At 40.8% G+C, this 16,498-nt stretch overlaps 1 protein-coding gene across 17 annotated transcripts in view; it reads right to left on the bottom strand.

Moving 5' to 3' along the window:
- Positions 1 to 1,667: 1,667 nt before the first annotated feature.
- Positions 1,668 to 16,498, bottom strand: part of LOC131137438 (receptor-type tyrosine-protein phosphatase delta-like) — a 174,741-nt gene continuing 159,910 nt past the window's right edge. For 7 of the 17 annotated variants that reach the window (XM_078793291.1, XM_078793295.1, XM_058085433.2 and 4 more), the window contains 9 exons: positions 15,905 to 16,024; positions 12,806 to 12,960; positions 10,867 to 11,152; positions 6,922 to 7,100; positions 6,737 to 6,863; positions 6,525 to 6,650; positions 6,283 to 6,437; positions 5,550 to 5,685; positions 1,668 to 5,470 (listed from right to left, as the gene is read on the bottom strand). In XM_078793291.1, the coding sequence (XP_078649417.1) occupies positions 5,402 to 5,470; positions 5,550 to 5,685; positions 6,283 to 6,437; positions 6,525 to 6,650; positions 6,737 to 6,863; positions 6,922 to 7,100; positions 10,867 to 11,152; positions 12,806 to 12,960; positions 15,905 to 16,024 (1,353 nt within the window). In that variant the 3' untranslated portion in view covers positions 1,668 to 5,401. The remainder of the gene's footprint in view (positions 5,471 to 5,549; positions 5,686 to 6,282; positions 6,438 to 6,524; positions 6,651 to 6,736; positions 6,864 to 6,921; positions 7,101 to 10,866; positions 11,153 to 12,805; positions 12,961 to 15,904; positions 16,025 to 16,498) is intronic. The other 10 variants (XM_078793300.1, XM_078793304.1, XM_078793305.1 and 7 more) reach the window with 3 other exon arrangements.

The following is a 16,498-nucleotide window of genomic DNA, read 5'->3' as shown; positions in this document are numbered from 1 at the left end:
TTGACGACAACATGAGCCTGATTGTTGGATTTGACATCCATATGCTCTCCGACACCACAGAAGTGTGCTTCCACTGAATGTCATATTCATTTTGTGCCTTTATTCACCTTTCCAGGGTAGTGATGATTATTGTAATGGTCATTTTTGATTTCTTAAAATATATTTTATTATTCTATTCATGTTATTATCATTATTGTTGTTGTTGTATTATTATTATTATGCACAAACTACAGCCCTACGAAAACATAATTCAGATAGAATTCAATTAGACTGATTTTTCAAACTTCATCATTAAGTTTAGTTCCCTCTGTGAAAAATGCATTAGTTACACACTCATTTAAATCTGTATTTTTTTGGAATGTCTCATGATGAAAAGAAGACACTTTTCCAATGGGTGTTTTGTGGATCTTTTGTCCATGGCTGTTGCAAAATCAACTTTTTTGAAAGCCCTGAAACGCGACTTTTATGGTCCGGGAAGTGGACCAAACCCACCACATGTTCATCTGGCAAAAATGAAAAAGCAAAAAAAAAAACCCAAAACCCCGACACTTTTCAGCAGTTTTTCAGGTCAGCAGCTTTTTTTTGTCACATTCTTTAAATTGGCTTTTTTTTTTTTTGGTCCGGGAGGTGGGCCATAATCCTTTCATTTGACTTAAGTTTTGCAAAACTTTATTTTATACTAGTCGCAATTATATTTTGTGAGATTATTTTTGCTTGAAGAGAATGATATTTGAATGATGGACAGTTTACCTTACTAATGTCTGTTTGGTGTATATCGTGTTTGCTTTGATACATTGAGGTCCATTTTGTGTGAGCTGTAGTAAAACCACAATATTTAAAAAGTGTATTTTTAAAAAAAACAGTATTTAAAAAAATGTTCATAAAGCAAACATATTATTTTGTGTCATGTAGATAGTTTTATTCAAGACTTTACAATGATCTTTCAAAGGCACACTTCTTATTGATAAAAACTTCTATCTGCGATGGATTACTTTTGACTATGGACAAAATGTGATTAATCACGATTAAATATTTGACTCCATTGACTGCTCAAAATCACAAAACGTTAGCAACTTACTAGTACTGTTGTTACTATGTCTAGTACCCTCTATGATGTCATCAGCAGTTGACTGTAGTTCATGTTTTTACAGCTTTACAGTTATAGTTTTACATGCATAAAACAACTGTAAATGCATATAAATGACAAGTGAAAGGGCTAAATGAACATTTATAAGCTTACTTTGACCATCACTGAAGACACAACTGTTCAAAAGATCAAAGATCAATACAGACACCACCTTCGTGTTTTACGTGTCTTGAATTCAGTTGTGTTCTTCACTGTATTTATCAAAATGGGGCATCTTGCAAATATCTTTGGCTCCATTTTGGGTTATTTTGTGGCCGTGATTAAAAGAAAAACACAAAACAATTGAATTTTAGAAATAACTCATGGCAAAACACAAATGTGGTGTTGATGTTGCCCTTTCAAGAAAGTAAAAGTTACATCAAATTATCATTCATCCCTTTAATTCATCGTTTATATTTATTTATATGCATTTAGAATTGTTTTTTTAATGTACAATCATAATTGTATAACCATAAGAATGTATTTTATGTTAACTTAAGGGAAATGTTGATTCAGTTAGCATACATTTCAGTCGAAGTTGGACATGGTGAGCAGAAATCTAACGCCTGCGTACATCTCCTCACCCACTTAATATGTGATGCCATGATTTCCTCTAAACGTTGCCATCTTGATTTAATAGGACCCACACGTTCACGACACACATTCTGTCTTTTTATTTCACTTGAGTTTATTTGTAACAAATGAAACTTGTGTCGACAAACAACAGAATTCCATACAGACCTGTTTCTTTTTTTGTATTTTGTCCCCATCCACACTCCGACAACCCATGTAAGAAAATAAAAAGCACTTGTTGACTCAGAGCAGAAAAATGAACAAACAGAAAAGAAAACATAAAAAGTTTACATTTACATACCAGTTGGAGGTAACCGATCCACGTAATACACACCATTATTTTCATTTCTATACAATTTATAAACTCCAGTTTTTAATCCATCTACATGATACACTGGGGGGGTTAAAATGGAATACCTTTTAATTGTGAAAAGTTCAGTTTTCTTGTGGTGCAACAAAGCCACGATGTGTTGTATTGCACATATTTTTGTGGCATAAACTGTGATTTCTGGTGCATTTTCTATTATATAAAATCACTGTATATCCAATAGAGTTCACCTTAAGAATTACTCTGTGTCTGGTGTTATTTACATATACACAACTGTGAGCATTGCAGGGTCCGTCTCGAGCTAGTTCAAGTAAAACATCTTTTTTTGAGGGGAGGTGGACTAACAGAGATAAGAGGATTAGTGCATAGTAAAAGAGAAAGTGCAAGTCTTCCCATTACAGGTGCGACCAACGGGGCCGGGGGGGAGGGCATCTCCAAAGTGGTACCATGCATACAAACAACACCAGGGTCACCACAACATGGTGGAAACAACTAAGATGCAGTTTCTGTTTGGCTGCTAAAGTAGCACCTGGGCTTTTTGTCATGAACATACAGTACAGGTATATGCAAGACAGGAGGAGAAACACACATTGAGTGGTTGGCTTATTTTTTGGTGACGGAAGCGGGATCCACGCTTGTATGCAAAAAACAACAAAAAAAGTCATTTTATATGACAGTAAAAGCCTTTGCTGTTTAGATGAACCGTATTTCCTCTTGTAGTGACCATGGCGGCGTTCATTCATGCAACTGCTGAGAGTAGATGAACACGCATTATATTTTTATATTTTTTTGCTGAAAAAACGTATGCAAAACTCATTACTTTATTTTGACTATAGAAACCTACGTTATTTCCTTATGTTTTCTCAATTACAGAAGTTAGATAAACACCACACCTCATTGGTTGATTTGACAGTAAAAAGCCTCTGCTGTTTATTTACTCAGAGCGGCCATTTTATTTACTCAACTGCAGAGAGTAGGTGAACACACATGACTTTTGTACGCAAAGAATATTTATTTTGACAGTAAAAAAAGATTCTGCTGTTTAGATTAATCATGTTTGGTCCAAGGCAGACATTCATTTACTCAACTGCAGAGAGTACCAAGCATCTGTGAGGGCAAGCCCTTGACAAAAATTGAGCGCACTATTTAGTTGAAACCAGCAGAGGCACTGTTGAGTCATTTTAACTATTTTGTTACTGCTTTTGTTCCACAATTGGGATGGAAACAGGAGTTAAGAACATTCAGAGAGGATTCGTTGTAAAAAAAAAAGAATGAATTGATTGAATTTCCTCTAACAATGAAGTAATTGATGTGTAACTGGGAGATGGCATTCAGGCGTTGGCCACTATCGGAGGAAATAGGGTGCATAGAAAGTCAGACTTTGAGGCTTCCAAAAAGGGAAATGGCTGCCAATGTAGACACTATTCTTAATAAAATGCTCATTTCAGTTACAGCTCATACTTTTGAATAATATCTTTGAACTGCATTTCAATCTTATTGACTTTGAAGTGATATGACTGCATTCCTTTTCGAGTGATGAGTACGAGGAGCCAGGCTTCTTTAGAAAAACAACACTCATACTCAACAGAACAAAACACACTCGCACACATATATATGTATATATATATATATATATATAGTGTGCATACATAAAGTACACAAGAACCCTTTAACATAACATTATCAAAATAGGCGTGTAATATAAGGCACTAGAAATCTAAAATGAAACTATCTGATGCAGTTTGAGGAGGAGGAGTTGCAATCATTCCTTGGATGTCCGGTTACCATGACGATAATGTCCGTTGCAGGGTGGTGACATGATAAGAGGAGGTGGGAGAAAGGGGCAGTCTAGAAAATGATGTACCATCCTCATGGCATCTGACTGCTGTTAGTGAGTGAACACAAAAATATATAGATACATCTAATTATTATAATTATTATTGCACACTGAATCAGACACACAAGAGCATTCCAGTGAGAAATTTCTTGTTGCTCCAAAATCTTGGTGTAGCTTTAAATATATATATATATATTTTGAAATCCGCCCACCCGCCCCCCCAAAAAACATCCCATAAACACTTGGATTACGGATTTATGATGGAGACTCTTCTCGCTCTCCTTAGATGTAAAATGAAGGACTTAGAATTGGCTGGTAGCCGCACACTTATTAATACTTTGTGGCAAGACAACCCTAAACCTAAATCTTGACCCTAAACCCTGACTGTAAGCTCGACCTGAATCCCTAACCCGTAAAACTGAACCTACCCTAAACCCTAACCTTAACCCAAAACCTGAATTTCCCTCCCGACCTCTTACCCTGATCACATCTTCCTAAATCCCTAACCCTAGTGCTACTCCCCACGAATACTGAACTGTAACCCCAAACCCTACTCTGAATCTGTAACCATGTACCATTCCAGAACCCTAGACCCCTACCACTGAACACGAAACTATCCAACAAAACGGTGTCATCAAGCACCTCTCAGGTGGATAGTTCAAAGTTGCTCATGCAAATACACTTGAAAGAGTGACTTAATGGTGGTACTTTTCCAAAAACTCTCAACATTGTTCTCTCAAAAAATATTTGATTATAAAAAAAAACAATAAAATGAAAAACACAGAAAAAAAAGTGACTTAAAGAGAGCCCGCTTTTTTTTTTTTTTTTAAGAAAAGGCGTCACAAGTATTTAGTTTTTGTGGTGAGGGTGGTGCTTTTTAAAGCTCTCTCAGTTTATCCCTTGTCTTAAAATGTGAAGCATTAAGTGGTGCTTTGTATTACTTATATGATAGAAATGTCTTTTCGGAAACAAGAGTCTGCTTCCTTGAAAAAAACATCAAGAAAAAGCAGGGCAAAACAACACTTCCTGGTGTCCTTTTTTGGGGGGCTGTGTCCTTAATACTGTGTGCTCTGTGAGTCTCCTCTTGGCAATTCTCTGGTGCTCCCAGTTGTCCCAGTCGTGTCCGTCCACAAGGCGTCCATATGATGGATGCCTTGGAGAGGAGGTCTAAAGATAGAAAAATCAAATGTCCTGTGATGCTCTATCAAGGTTGGTGATGCTACACTGGTGGTGGATGAGGTGAAGAGTTCCACACCTCGACAATGTAAAGCAACCTAAGTGCCCCAAAACAGCGCTGAAACAAAGACAAAGTAGATTCCGATCAAGACTGACCAGACTGACTAGAGTGAGCGATGGACGTGTTTGGGTGGAAAGACCCCTCGTCAAGAAGGTTGCTATGGCTCAGTTAGAGGTGTGATGAACCCCCCTTTCACTCTGCGTGTGCTGGCGCTTTCTTCACAGACGCGTCGCAGCCTAGCGCATTCATCCACAGACGACTGGACTAGCTGGGACGTGCTATGAAAGATGGCCGCTGGGTTTATGTTGCATAGTGATCAAAGCTTCCCAGGTACTCCAGACTGGCCCGGTAGCAGAACTGGTACTGATCCTGAAAAACGAGGCAGAATAAATAAAAATGACAGCAGCTGAAGAACAGATATAGATGAAGGAGAAAGAATATAAGTCACCTCTGTTTGAACGGTGGCAGGTCTTTGTGTACGCAGCATCTTCACCGTCTGGAAGATGTCCACCACACCTTCGTACCTCATTCTCTCCAGCACGATGCTCAGTGTGATGAACACGCCGGTCCGGCCCACTCCAGCACTGTGGTGGGGGACACGTGTTTAGAACTCAATATTACTCAAGTGGAATCTTTGAAAGGGGACATTTTCCAGGAAAACTTTGATGGAATTTTAACATTTTTGAAGTAAACACTTCTTCATTTAATAAGAAAAGTGATCATAGGGATTATTAAAACATTTACATACAGTAGGAAGTTTAATTTAGAATTTCGCTTAAATTCTTGTCTGCAAAATATTCATTCATTTTCTACCGCTTTTTCCTCACGAGGGTCGCGGGGGGTGCTGGAGCCTATCCTAGCTGTCTTCGGGCGAGAGGCGGGGTACACCCTGGACTGGTCGCCAGCCAATCACAGGGCACATATAGACAAACAACCATTCACACTCACATTCATACCTATTGACTAGCATGTTTTTGGAATGTGGGAGGAAACCAGAGTACCCGGAGAAAACCCATGCATGCACGGGGAGAACATGCAAACTCCACACAGAGATGCCCGAGGGTGGAATTGAACCCTGGTCTCCTAGCTGTGAGGTCTGCGCCCCAAAATATTCATAAATATTTATTATTTGAGTAGAAAAGTAAGCATGCAAAGTGTGGATGGCGGAAGAATGCTGTTACCTGCAGTGTACAGTTATTGGTCCATCCTGGCCAAACTGTTCTTTAGTTTTGTGCACTTGACCAATAAAATCAATGAATCCCTCCCCTGACTTTGGCACTCCTTGTTCTGGCCAATCTGTGAACTGGAATTGACGAACTGTTCGAGATTGGCCGTCCTGGAAGAGAGTGGGGGGCATCACTTTACTCCCCCTGGAACCCTAAGAACGATAGTCATAAGCATCTGCGTGGACTTGATGGCTTACTCTGGCGTCGGTGACTTTGAATTCTCGGAGAATGTATTGAGGCATGTTGTACTCCGCCATAGGATCCACCACAAAGTACTGGTACCGAGCTGAGCGCTCTGCCGGCCAATACTGGTGACACTTCTCCTACATGGGCACAAATAAAGTGTACAAACAGTGTACATGTGTTTGTCTTTAGACAACATGATGTTCTTTGTTTCCAATGGTCTTACCCGTCCCATCTCTCTCAGTTTGGTGAGCATAACAACTATAGTGGAGTTGTGTTCCCACAGCATCCGCCAGTAGTCCTCTGTGGTCTCCGCCAATGGTCCTTGTGTTGCTATGTAGGCCTTCTGTTGCCTGGAAACACATGTAACCTTTAAAAAAAAATCACACCAATTCGTACATGAACACTGACCTGTATCCATCAATGAAGCTAGCATTGATGTAGTCCGACCCCTCCACTCCCCTGATTGGCTGCAGACAGACACGAGTGGTCTCGTAGGGCATGATGTTGACCAGCCTGTTCTTGAACTTGTTGCAGGGCAGGTTGGCACTCACGAAGCGTGACGTGTGGGCCTTGGCGCTGGCCAGACGCTGGCAAAGGAAAGACAGTAAATAGCTACATAATGGGCTGAACCAGTGGTCTCAAACTGGTGGCCCACAGGCCAAATGCAGCCCACTGGACGCTAGTTTGAGGCCCCGTTATGAAAATGTAATGTTAGTTTGATATGGATGCTGTATGGTATCATGAACCCAGAAATGACTGCTTAAACTGTTTATTTAATTTTTTTATTTTAAGATATTTAAGATAAAATAAAGATGTTTGAGAACAGTAAAAATCAGATTTTTTTTTCAGTTTTTAATAATTTTTTTGAAAACCTGACGTGGCCCAGCCTCACCCAGACCCTAGCTCCAGGGGCCCCCGGGTAAATTGAGTTTGAGACCCCATGGGCTAAACCATTTGTGGTGACCCCTATAGGTTGTGCTTAAAAGGCTCCGGAAGACACGCTAGCATATCTTGTGATACAGACATCCTCAGAAGTTTAACACTCATGAGGTCCTTTGGGGGTGCAGGGGCACTCCTGAAGACCTTTTAGGACTCTGTGACTGCCATCTTCTCTGGTGTGGCCTACTGAGGCAGCAGCATCACAGCAGCTGAAAGGAAGAGGCTGTGGAAGCTGATTAAAAAGGTATCCCTGTCCTGGGATGTCCTCTAGGAGCCAAACTGTCCTGCGTGATGAACAAAGACTAGCATCCCCTCCAGCACACACTCTCACCATTCGGGACAGGATAGTACATCCAATGTGTGTGAAGGAGAGATATTGCAGTTTCCTTCTGCAGCTGTCAGACTCCATGATATAAACTGCTGTACAATAACCGTGCAATAACTGTGCAATAAACGTGTGGCTTGATTAACATGTACACAGCTGTAAATAATCTTGATTTTTAATACCTTGATTTTGCACTTTCTATTCTCTTGTGTGTTTTTTGTACTCTACTTTTGCTATGATAAATCCCGTGGGACTAATCAAGGCGTCTTATCTTTTTAGCCTATTACAGCCCCCAGAAAATACATTTCTCTCGATGGCGGCCTTGTTTTTCAACCAATGTTGCCCAACATTTACACACATGTGCTTGTCTGTCCCCTGAAGGGGAGTTACAAATTTCATGGCGATTTGGCTAAGCATCCTTAAGTTACATTTGAATCGAACCAACATGCAAATCGAACCAACCCGGCAACACCATGTGGTGGAACAGCACAGGCAACTGATTTTCACCTTATACCATTTTTTCACACAACTATGCGCGAGAAGAATATGAACAAAATAAACAAATTGAGGGATAAAGAGGAAAGATGGAAGATAGAAACCTCACTAGAATGTTTTCTGGCACACTGCACAAGCGAAATGAGAAAACTCCTCTTTTCTTGCCAGGCCTTAGGGCATACAGTCAGCAGACAAGACAATAAAGACAATATTATGGGATGGGGACACATAAGAAAGATGGATAAGACAAAGTTAGTTGCAGGAAAAACCGCTAGGCCCCACGCTGTCTCACGGTACATGTGTGTGATGTGTAACTGATCCTGTAACCCCAGATCACACATGCATTCACACGTGTGTGTATTCTCTCATACCGGACAAATGGATGACGTCTTAAAACAAGAGAGGGAACAACAGCGACCACAGACAGAACCACAGACTCCGGGGGGAACGAAACAATACCCCTTTGCTCGATAACAATGGGGTCTCTCAAAGTAGTTTGTTTCTAATATTGGTCACCATTGCAGGATTAACTTTATTTTCTTTTAGGCAGAGAGCCCAAGCAGGAAAACCCCTATTTAAAAAAACCCAGACTGGATTATTTTGCTATTTTTAAGTCTGGTTTTCATTGCAAACAATCAAGATGGTCTTATCGAGAAAATCTGGTAAAAAAAAAACAATATTTTCCTGGATCATAGAGTCAACAGTCAGAACAAACTCATTCAATCATCACATGAGTGAGGTTTATGTGCATTTTGTCGCAGTCTGAAAATGCAAACACAGTGGTGCATTATGTTCCAATACCGGAATCTGACCATTTTAACGGCTACTTTTTGAGCCTGGATTATTGGATCACGTCCTGTCATGTTTGTATCATCGAACAGGCATCTGTGTGTGTGTGCACTAATGATGCATACAGTACGTGTGTTTGGTTAAAAGTAAAAGGAGTTTGCGATGCTCTCCAGATTAGCCCATGACCTAAAGTTGGCTTTGAGTTTTGGCCCCCTGTGCGATCGAGTTTGCACCCCCTGCTTTAGAGGCTCCACCGTACTACGTTCATGTCGGATTTACAGCTTTGCTCTTCAGTGATGTTGAAAAGTGTATTTCCATGTGTTTGTGCAAGTGTAACACACTGAGATGGAATCTGGTGAACGAACCAACTCTTCCATGTGTTTTCCATCAATGTAAGACTGGAAAACACAGCACAGAGGGCGCAGAGTTCATTGTTATTCTGACGTTCATCAACCGAGTAGGTCACTAAAAGAGGCTTTTTTTTTTTTACCATCACGCTTTCCGAGCAGACACGTGACATTTTGCTCATATAATAATAATAATACATAATATGACATAATAAGAACTCTTTATTGTATTCCCTGCTGGCCTCCTAAAAGCAGCAATAAAATGGCCTATTCCTTCTGTGATACTTATTCCAGTCCAACCGTCTATTCGGACTATATGAAAACTCTCTAAAGAGGCTGCTGGAACTGGAAGAGTCTTGAGAACAGCCTTAGGGAAGATGCTGTCAGACACTATTAAGGTCAAATTTCCAAGGTCATACATATACAGTAAAGTCTCGTTATATCGATATTCTCGGGAGTTGGAAAAAATATCGATATAACCGGACTATCCATATATCCGATCCTGCGCCGAACTGCATTAAAAGTGGGCAATAATGCACTCGACATTGTTCTATATTATAGAACAATGTCGAGCAGCTTAAATCAATCTTTGCTTAAGGATTTCAATACCAAAAAAGAACACGGCGAACGGGTGCTTCCAGTCAACTTTATTTTTCACACTTCCACCACCAGACCACAGCACACACACCGATTCCCGCACTTCCTGGTTCACAGGTCATGCTCAATCCGCCCCACATAGCTGGCCAAACACATGCCTGTATAGAATCTATACACACGAGAGAAACCACGAACGCTAGCATGTACATATGAAAAACAGTGATTATTGCAAGCGATAAAAAGATATCTGAATACAACACAATTAAATACATGTATTTGTACGCTTGTGTCTTCGTTGGAATGGGTGTGTATGCTATGTCAGTTGGTTCTTCTGTTGCAGGCATGTGTTTGGCCAGCTATGTGGGGCGGGTTGAGCATGACCTGTGAACCAGGAAGTGCGGCAATCGGTGTGTGTGCTGCACTCTGGTGGTGGAAGTCTGAAAAATAAAGTTGACTGGAAGCAGCCGTTCGCCGTGTTCTTTTTTGGTATTGAAATCCTTAAGCAAAGATTGATTTAAGCTGCTTTTGTATCGATATAAGCAGACCAAATTGGCTGGCGGGAGATGAAAAGGGCATCGTAGTAACCGGATTATCATAATAACCGGGTATCGTACTAACGGAACTAATTATATCATAAAAGACTAGAAATTTGCCGGGAAATGAAAATAGTATCGTAATAAGTAGTAATTCGTTATAACCGATATCGATATAACGAGACTTTACTGTAGTATGCAGTAACCAAAGAAAGTTCATCCAAAATTTTTTTCCAAGGGTAGCTTTGGTGTTTACTGCTTCCTCTCAATTGAATTATTTCCATTTATTTTATGTTAAAATTGTATGGTTATTGTAGATTGTTCTCACCTTGAACTCCAGCTCCATGCCGGTGACGTTCTCGCCGGGTTCTATCTGCGTCAGCCTTTGGATGTAGGAGTACAGGTTCCTGGCAGGGACCTCCGTGTTCCCACAGGTGACGGCTTCCAGCAGCGCGTCATAGATAAAGATGTACTGGTCCTCTGTTTGAACCATGTAGTTCCTCTGGGAGCGCATTAGCGTGACGTGGCCGTAGATGTCCACGGTCTTCTCATGCTTTATCCGCTCGGCCATGGCGTCGATCACAATGAAGCAACCGGTGCGGCCCACTCCAGCGCTGAGTAGGGAAAGGGGTAAATAATGGAAGTATTGTAAAATAATTCTTTTAATAATAGTGTTTTTATTTTCACTTCTCCAGGGACAATACAAGTGAAATTAAACTTGAATATACAGTACTTTAAAGGGGAACTATTATGCTTTTTTTCCACTTTTCTCTTGTTTTCATCCATAAATTCATTTTTAAAAGTCAGTGAATCAGCTTTTGGTAATTTCCCTGCAATGACGCTTTGCATTCATATTGACAAGTCACATGAAAAATATGATTTGTTTACAAAAAAAAAAATCCAAATTAGGCATCATACTCTGCAATGTGAACGTAGCCCAGCGTTGAGGGTCAGTCTTGCAATTTTTCAACAGAGTGAAAAATGAAAAATGACAGTGACGAGTCAGCATTGGCATTAGAAAGATATGCCTTCCTATCTACATATATTCCAAATCTAAAATACATCTAGAAGCCTATTCTAACACATTATGCTGTGCTGGTAGTGGAACGGCAAAACCCTGAGCAAGCAACTTCTTGCAAGTAAATGGAAACCCTCTTAGCAGAATGAATATTGGTGTGTGTGTGTGAGTGGAAGGAGATTTGGGCCCATTGTTTGATTCACAGGCTGCCTGATATGGTACGGCACATTATGACAGAGGCTTGCCCAGATAATTAAATTTGACTGCTAATCCTGTTAGATACTCAATCTGACTGCAAGCAAAGATTATGAGGAGCTTCTCTGCAGACAAACCTTTTCACCCCCATGCCTCTCGCCCTCAACGCCCTCTTTCTTCATTTCCACTTCCACTAAGTACCTGTCACAAAGTCTCCCACCAGCCACCAACTGTCGTCTGCTTGGATTTTCTCTCCACCTCTCCTCTTCTTTAATTCAGTACTTCCATTGGTCGTGTCCAAGGTTTGACCTCATCTCTTCCCTGGGCTCCCACAGTCACTCTTATTCTGCTCATATCTCATTATTTAAACTCCCAGTCCCTCGCTAACGCTTCCTCTCAATCATTGTCTTTTTTCTCCATTCTGCATCTCCACCACACTAATTCTTCCTCTCTGGAGTTTCTGGCCCACATTCCATCAGCAGCCTTCTATCTTTTTCCCCCCTGGTTACGGCAAATAACAGCCTCCCTTTAGCTCTCTAACAACATGCTTCCAAAAAAAAAAATCCTTCCTCTGGCTGAGACGGTAATTGAATGCAAATTTATGAAGCAGGGCGAGCTTTAGTGGTTAACAGTAAAACACTGATGATGCAAAATAAAATAAAGCAATCAACACGGGGCGGCACGGCGGACGAGTGGTTAGCACGCAGACCTCACAGCTAGGAGACCAGGGTTCAATTCTACCCTCGGCCATCTTTGTGTGGAGTTTGCATGTTCTCCCCGTGCATGCGTGGGTTTTCTCCGGGTACTCCGGTTTCCTCCCACATTCCAAAAACATGCTAGGTTAATTGGCCACTCCAAATTGTCCATAGGTATGAATGTGAGTGTGAATGGTTGTTTGTCTATATGTGCCCTGTGATTGGCTGGCGACCAGTCCAGGGTGTACCCCGCCTCTCGCCCGAAGACAGCTGGGATAGGTTCCAGCACCCCCGCGACCCTCATGAGGAAAAAAGCGGTAGAAAATGAATGAATGAATGAGTAAAAAAGTGACGCAAACCTGCAGTGCACGATCATGGGTCCTGCGTCAGGAGGGTTGCAGGCTTTGACCCTACGCAGGAAGGCCAGGAACGGGGTGGGGTGCTCGGGTACGCCATGGTCTGGCCAGGCGGTGAACTGGAAGTGACGAACCTCTCGCTTCTCATTGGAGCCACTCTGGATCAACACACACACATTAGAGGTCGGGTTACCATGCTGCTCCTTTTCCCCAGGGGAGGGGATCATGCTCTGCTTCACAATGTCACAGTACATAAGTACATAGTATGTTTTATTTCATAGTTGCTTCAGTGAACCACAGCTCCCCAGTGCCGGCAGCACTCATGGCACTCCAGACCACAACAAAGCTTGATGATAGATCAGAGACAGTATCTATCCCTTATTTAATTTCCAGTCATATATTTCTAACTCATTTAAAAAGACGCATAAGTCTTAAGTACCCAAAAAATTGAAGTTTTAGCAATGGTATGATAAACATAAACATAAACTATCATGTCTCTCAGTAAAATGCAGAAGTGAAGCATGGCATTAGTGTTTGTCCATCTGTTTGCTAGTTAGCAGTGTACTGATGGACAGATGGGCAGTGCTATTATGATTCTATGGGCTAGGGTGGGTGCATGGGAATAATTCCTGATAATAATTCCAAATCCTTACCAAAATGTAATATCATGCACCACCCGTCTAAAAAACAAAGTACAAATGTTTTTCTTATAATCCTGCTCACTGTATATGATCTAGTACTATTTATTGATACAATGGTAGTCGACAGATTTACAGTATGTATACACAAATGACTTCGACCAAGCCAATCATGTTTGAGAATTTACATTTTGCACTGTTGGATCTTACGTAGGTTATAAGTCAGGAGTGGGCAAACTCCAGCCTAGGGGCCACATGCGGCCCACTAAGCGTTCAAATCTGGCCCGCCAGTTGCTTTCAACTTTTAACCTACAAACTGGCAACATGACTTGCAAGTCAGATGTCTTATTTAGTAAAAAAAAACAACTAAACTGTAAAATTAAATTACATAGTTTGATGTGGTCTGATGTCTGATGTTTAAATGAGAATATACAGCTGAGAGTATAACACTTTTACAGATAAAATTAGAGAAATAATGAATGTGAGTGTGAATGGTTGTTTGTCTATATGTGCCCTGTGATTGGCTGGCGACCAGTCCAGTGTGTACCCCGCCTCTCGCCCGAAGATAGCTGGGATAGGCTCCAGCACCCCCACAACCCGGAAAAGCGGTATAAAATGAATAAATGAATGAATGTTCTAAGTAGAGGCTAGTCTAGCAAACAAAAAAAAAAGTTTAAGACCATAGATAAAAAAAAACAACAACCTGAAAATCCCTTAAACTAGAACTAAAAAAATCCAAAAAGCACTATTTTTGACAATTACTCAAAAATTGGTTTGGGCATGCTGGATGTCGGTGTTCCCAATAGGCAAGTGGGAATGTTCCTCCAGGTGGTGAAGATGATTTCATGGGATTTATGTCCATTTTTGTAAACTTCCCTTGCCATTCATCTTCAAATGTTCTCAATTCGATTTAGATCAGCGGAACACACACAATGTTCCAAAAGAATGTGGTTATTCCTCTGGAAGACGTTCCTTTGTCAGACAGGCATTGTGGACTACAGCGTTGTCCTGTTGAAAAAACATTCTTTACCACACAGGCGAGGGAATTCATTTATGAAGGACATCCCCTGCAACATCTCCACCGTAGCCAGTTGTTGTTTGACGCCGCTGCACAACCTGAAGCTCCATTGTTCCATTGAAGGAAAAAGCACACCACATCATGATGCTGCCCTCTCTCCACTGTGCCATGTGGAAAACATCTCACGTTGGATCTCCATTTCATGCTAGTAATGCTGGAAGCCATCGGGACTGTTAAGGTTACATTTTCTCACATCAGAAAACTTTCTGTTTTGGCAAGGAGATGAAGCCTGTCAAGACATTTTTATTTTCATAAGGACTGAAGATGAAGATGTGAAGACGTGTGTTGACGGACAGCCAGTCTGATCCCCCAGCTCGGGGTCAGTGACATTGTGTTGGGTCTACCATTTCACTTTTTTGTTACATACCCGTCAGGATTTTTGAAGATTAAAAATGACAGTCTTAATGCTTCCAACCTTAGCAGCAATCTTGCGCTGTGAGAGGCCTTACTTATGCAGCTCAACAATCTGACTGCACTGAAAGAGAGAAAGCTGTTTTGCCTTTGCCATCAAGAGATCATGACAGTGGGAATATTTGACAGGAAATTGATTGAATCCACATTTTGCCAAGAGTTTGGCTTTTATAGGTTGCGGTCTTAAAATTTCAATAAGATGATGAACAGGCTATTTCACTTTAATGCTTGTTTGCAATAAATTGCATATTCAAAAGATTTTTGTCTCACTTAAGATCTAACAGTGCAAAATGTCAATTACTGGAAGTTCTTAAACCTCGCTTGACGTTGACATTCTCCTCTGATTTTCATCAACATTTACAAAAAAAGAACCCTTCTCTGTACTGTACTTTTGCCTCAAAAAATATTTTTTCCGATCAGGACAAAAGGGTTAAACTTTTTTTTTGCAGCGCCCCTCTTTTGGAGATGAAATTAAGCTCAAAACTGAATATTTTCTTGGTGCCCAAAGTGTTAATAGTTGATAATTCCAAAGAATTTAATGTGAGAAATATGTTTGTGACTACTAAATGGCACAATGCCATCACAAAAACATGTTCCAACGCCATCAAATGCTACAGCACATCTGATCTGTTGAGTGACCTATCTTCCAAAGTGGGTCAGTAGTCCCATGTACTGTAGTTCAATTTTTAATTCACATAGAAAGGGTATTAAAAGCAGCCGGAGGGTGTATGGTATTGACTGGAACAAACTAACATACTGGTGGTGGTGGTAATGCATTGGTTTGTTTGCTATATGGGTCAAAACATTAGATACATACGTTGTGACATCCAATACAAGAAATACAGCAAATATGATAATGCTTACCTTTGTTTGACACTAACAGCATAATATATACGCCAAAGCAAGCGGCATAAATATTTAAACGGATCAATACACACTCGTGAAAAGTGTTCCACAGCTGACTTCACATATTACCTTGTAGAGTGCAAAGGTCCTCACAGAGTAGGTGGCCAACTCCACTGTGTCCAGTAGAGTGACCTGGATCAGACCGTAGGTTTCTGTCCCTCGTGTTGGCCAGTACTGGTCGCACTTCACCTGTAAAGGTAGGACGGTAAATGTTGTGAGATATAGTAAGCGCTTGTTTGCATTTGAGGACAACATGAAGAGAAAGAAGTGCGTACAGGACGGCTATTCAACTGGACGGACCAGCAAAAGCAGAGCAATCCTATCATATAACCCATCTTTGACTTGCATTTAGGGGCTAAAAAGGATCTTTTTTTCTGGTAGGCCCTTGAAACCTAGCATGTAGAGCACCTTTGACTTTTTGTTGTGTGTTCTTAAAACATCAGAGCGTTCCTACCATCGAGCATCTTTGAATAGGCTTTTTGTAAGACAGCAGAGTGCTCCTGCTATATAGAGGATCTTGACTTAGGTCCATAAAACAGGAGTGTGCTTGTGCCGTAGAGGCTCTTTGCATAGCCTTTTTGCGGTACGTCCTTATAGAGGATTGTAGTCTAATCTACTTTTTAAATAATTGTCTTTGATGTAGGGTAGATGAGTATCGGGTCA

Source organism: Doryrhamphus excisus, linkage group LG9 (genome assembly GCF_037039965.1).
Source record: "Doryrhamphus excisus strain RoL-2023G ecotype Guam linkage group LG9, RoL_Dexc_Guam_v1.1, whole genome shotgun sequence".
In the NCBI taxonomy this organism is placed as follows: domain Eukaryota; kingdom Metazoa; phylum Chordata; class Actinopteri; order Syngnathiformes; family Syngnathidae; genus Doryrhamphus; species Doryrhamphus excisus.
Note: the sequence above shows the minus strand (reverse complement) of the source record. Positions and strands in the feature narration are given on the sequence as shown.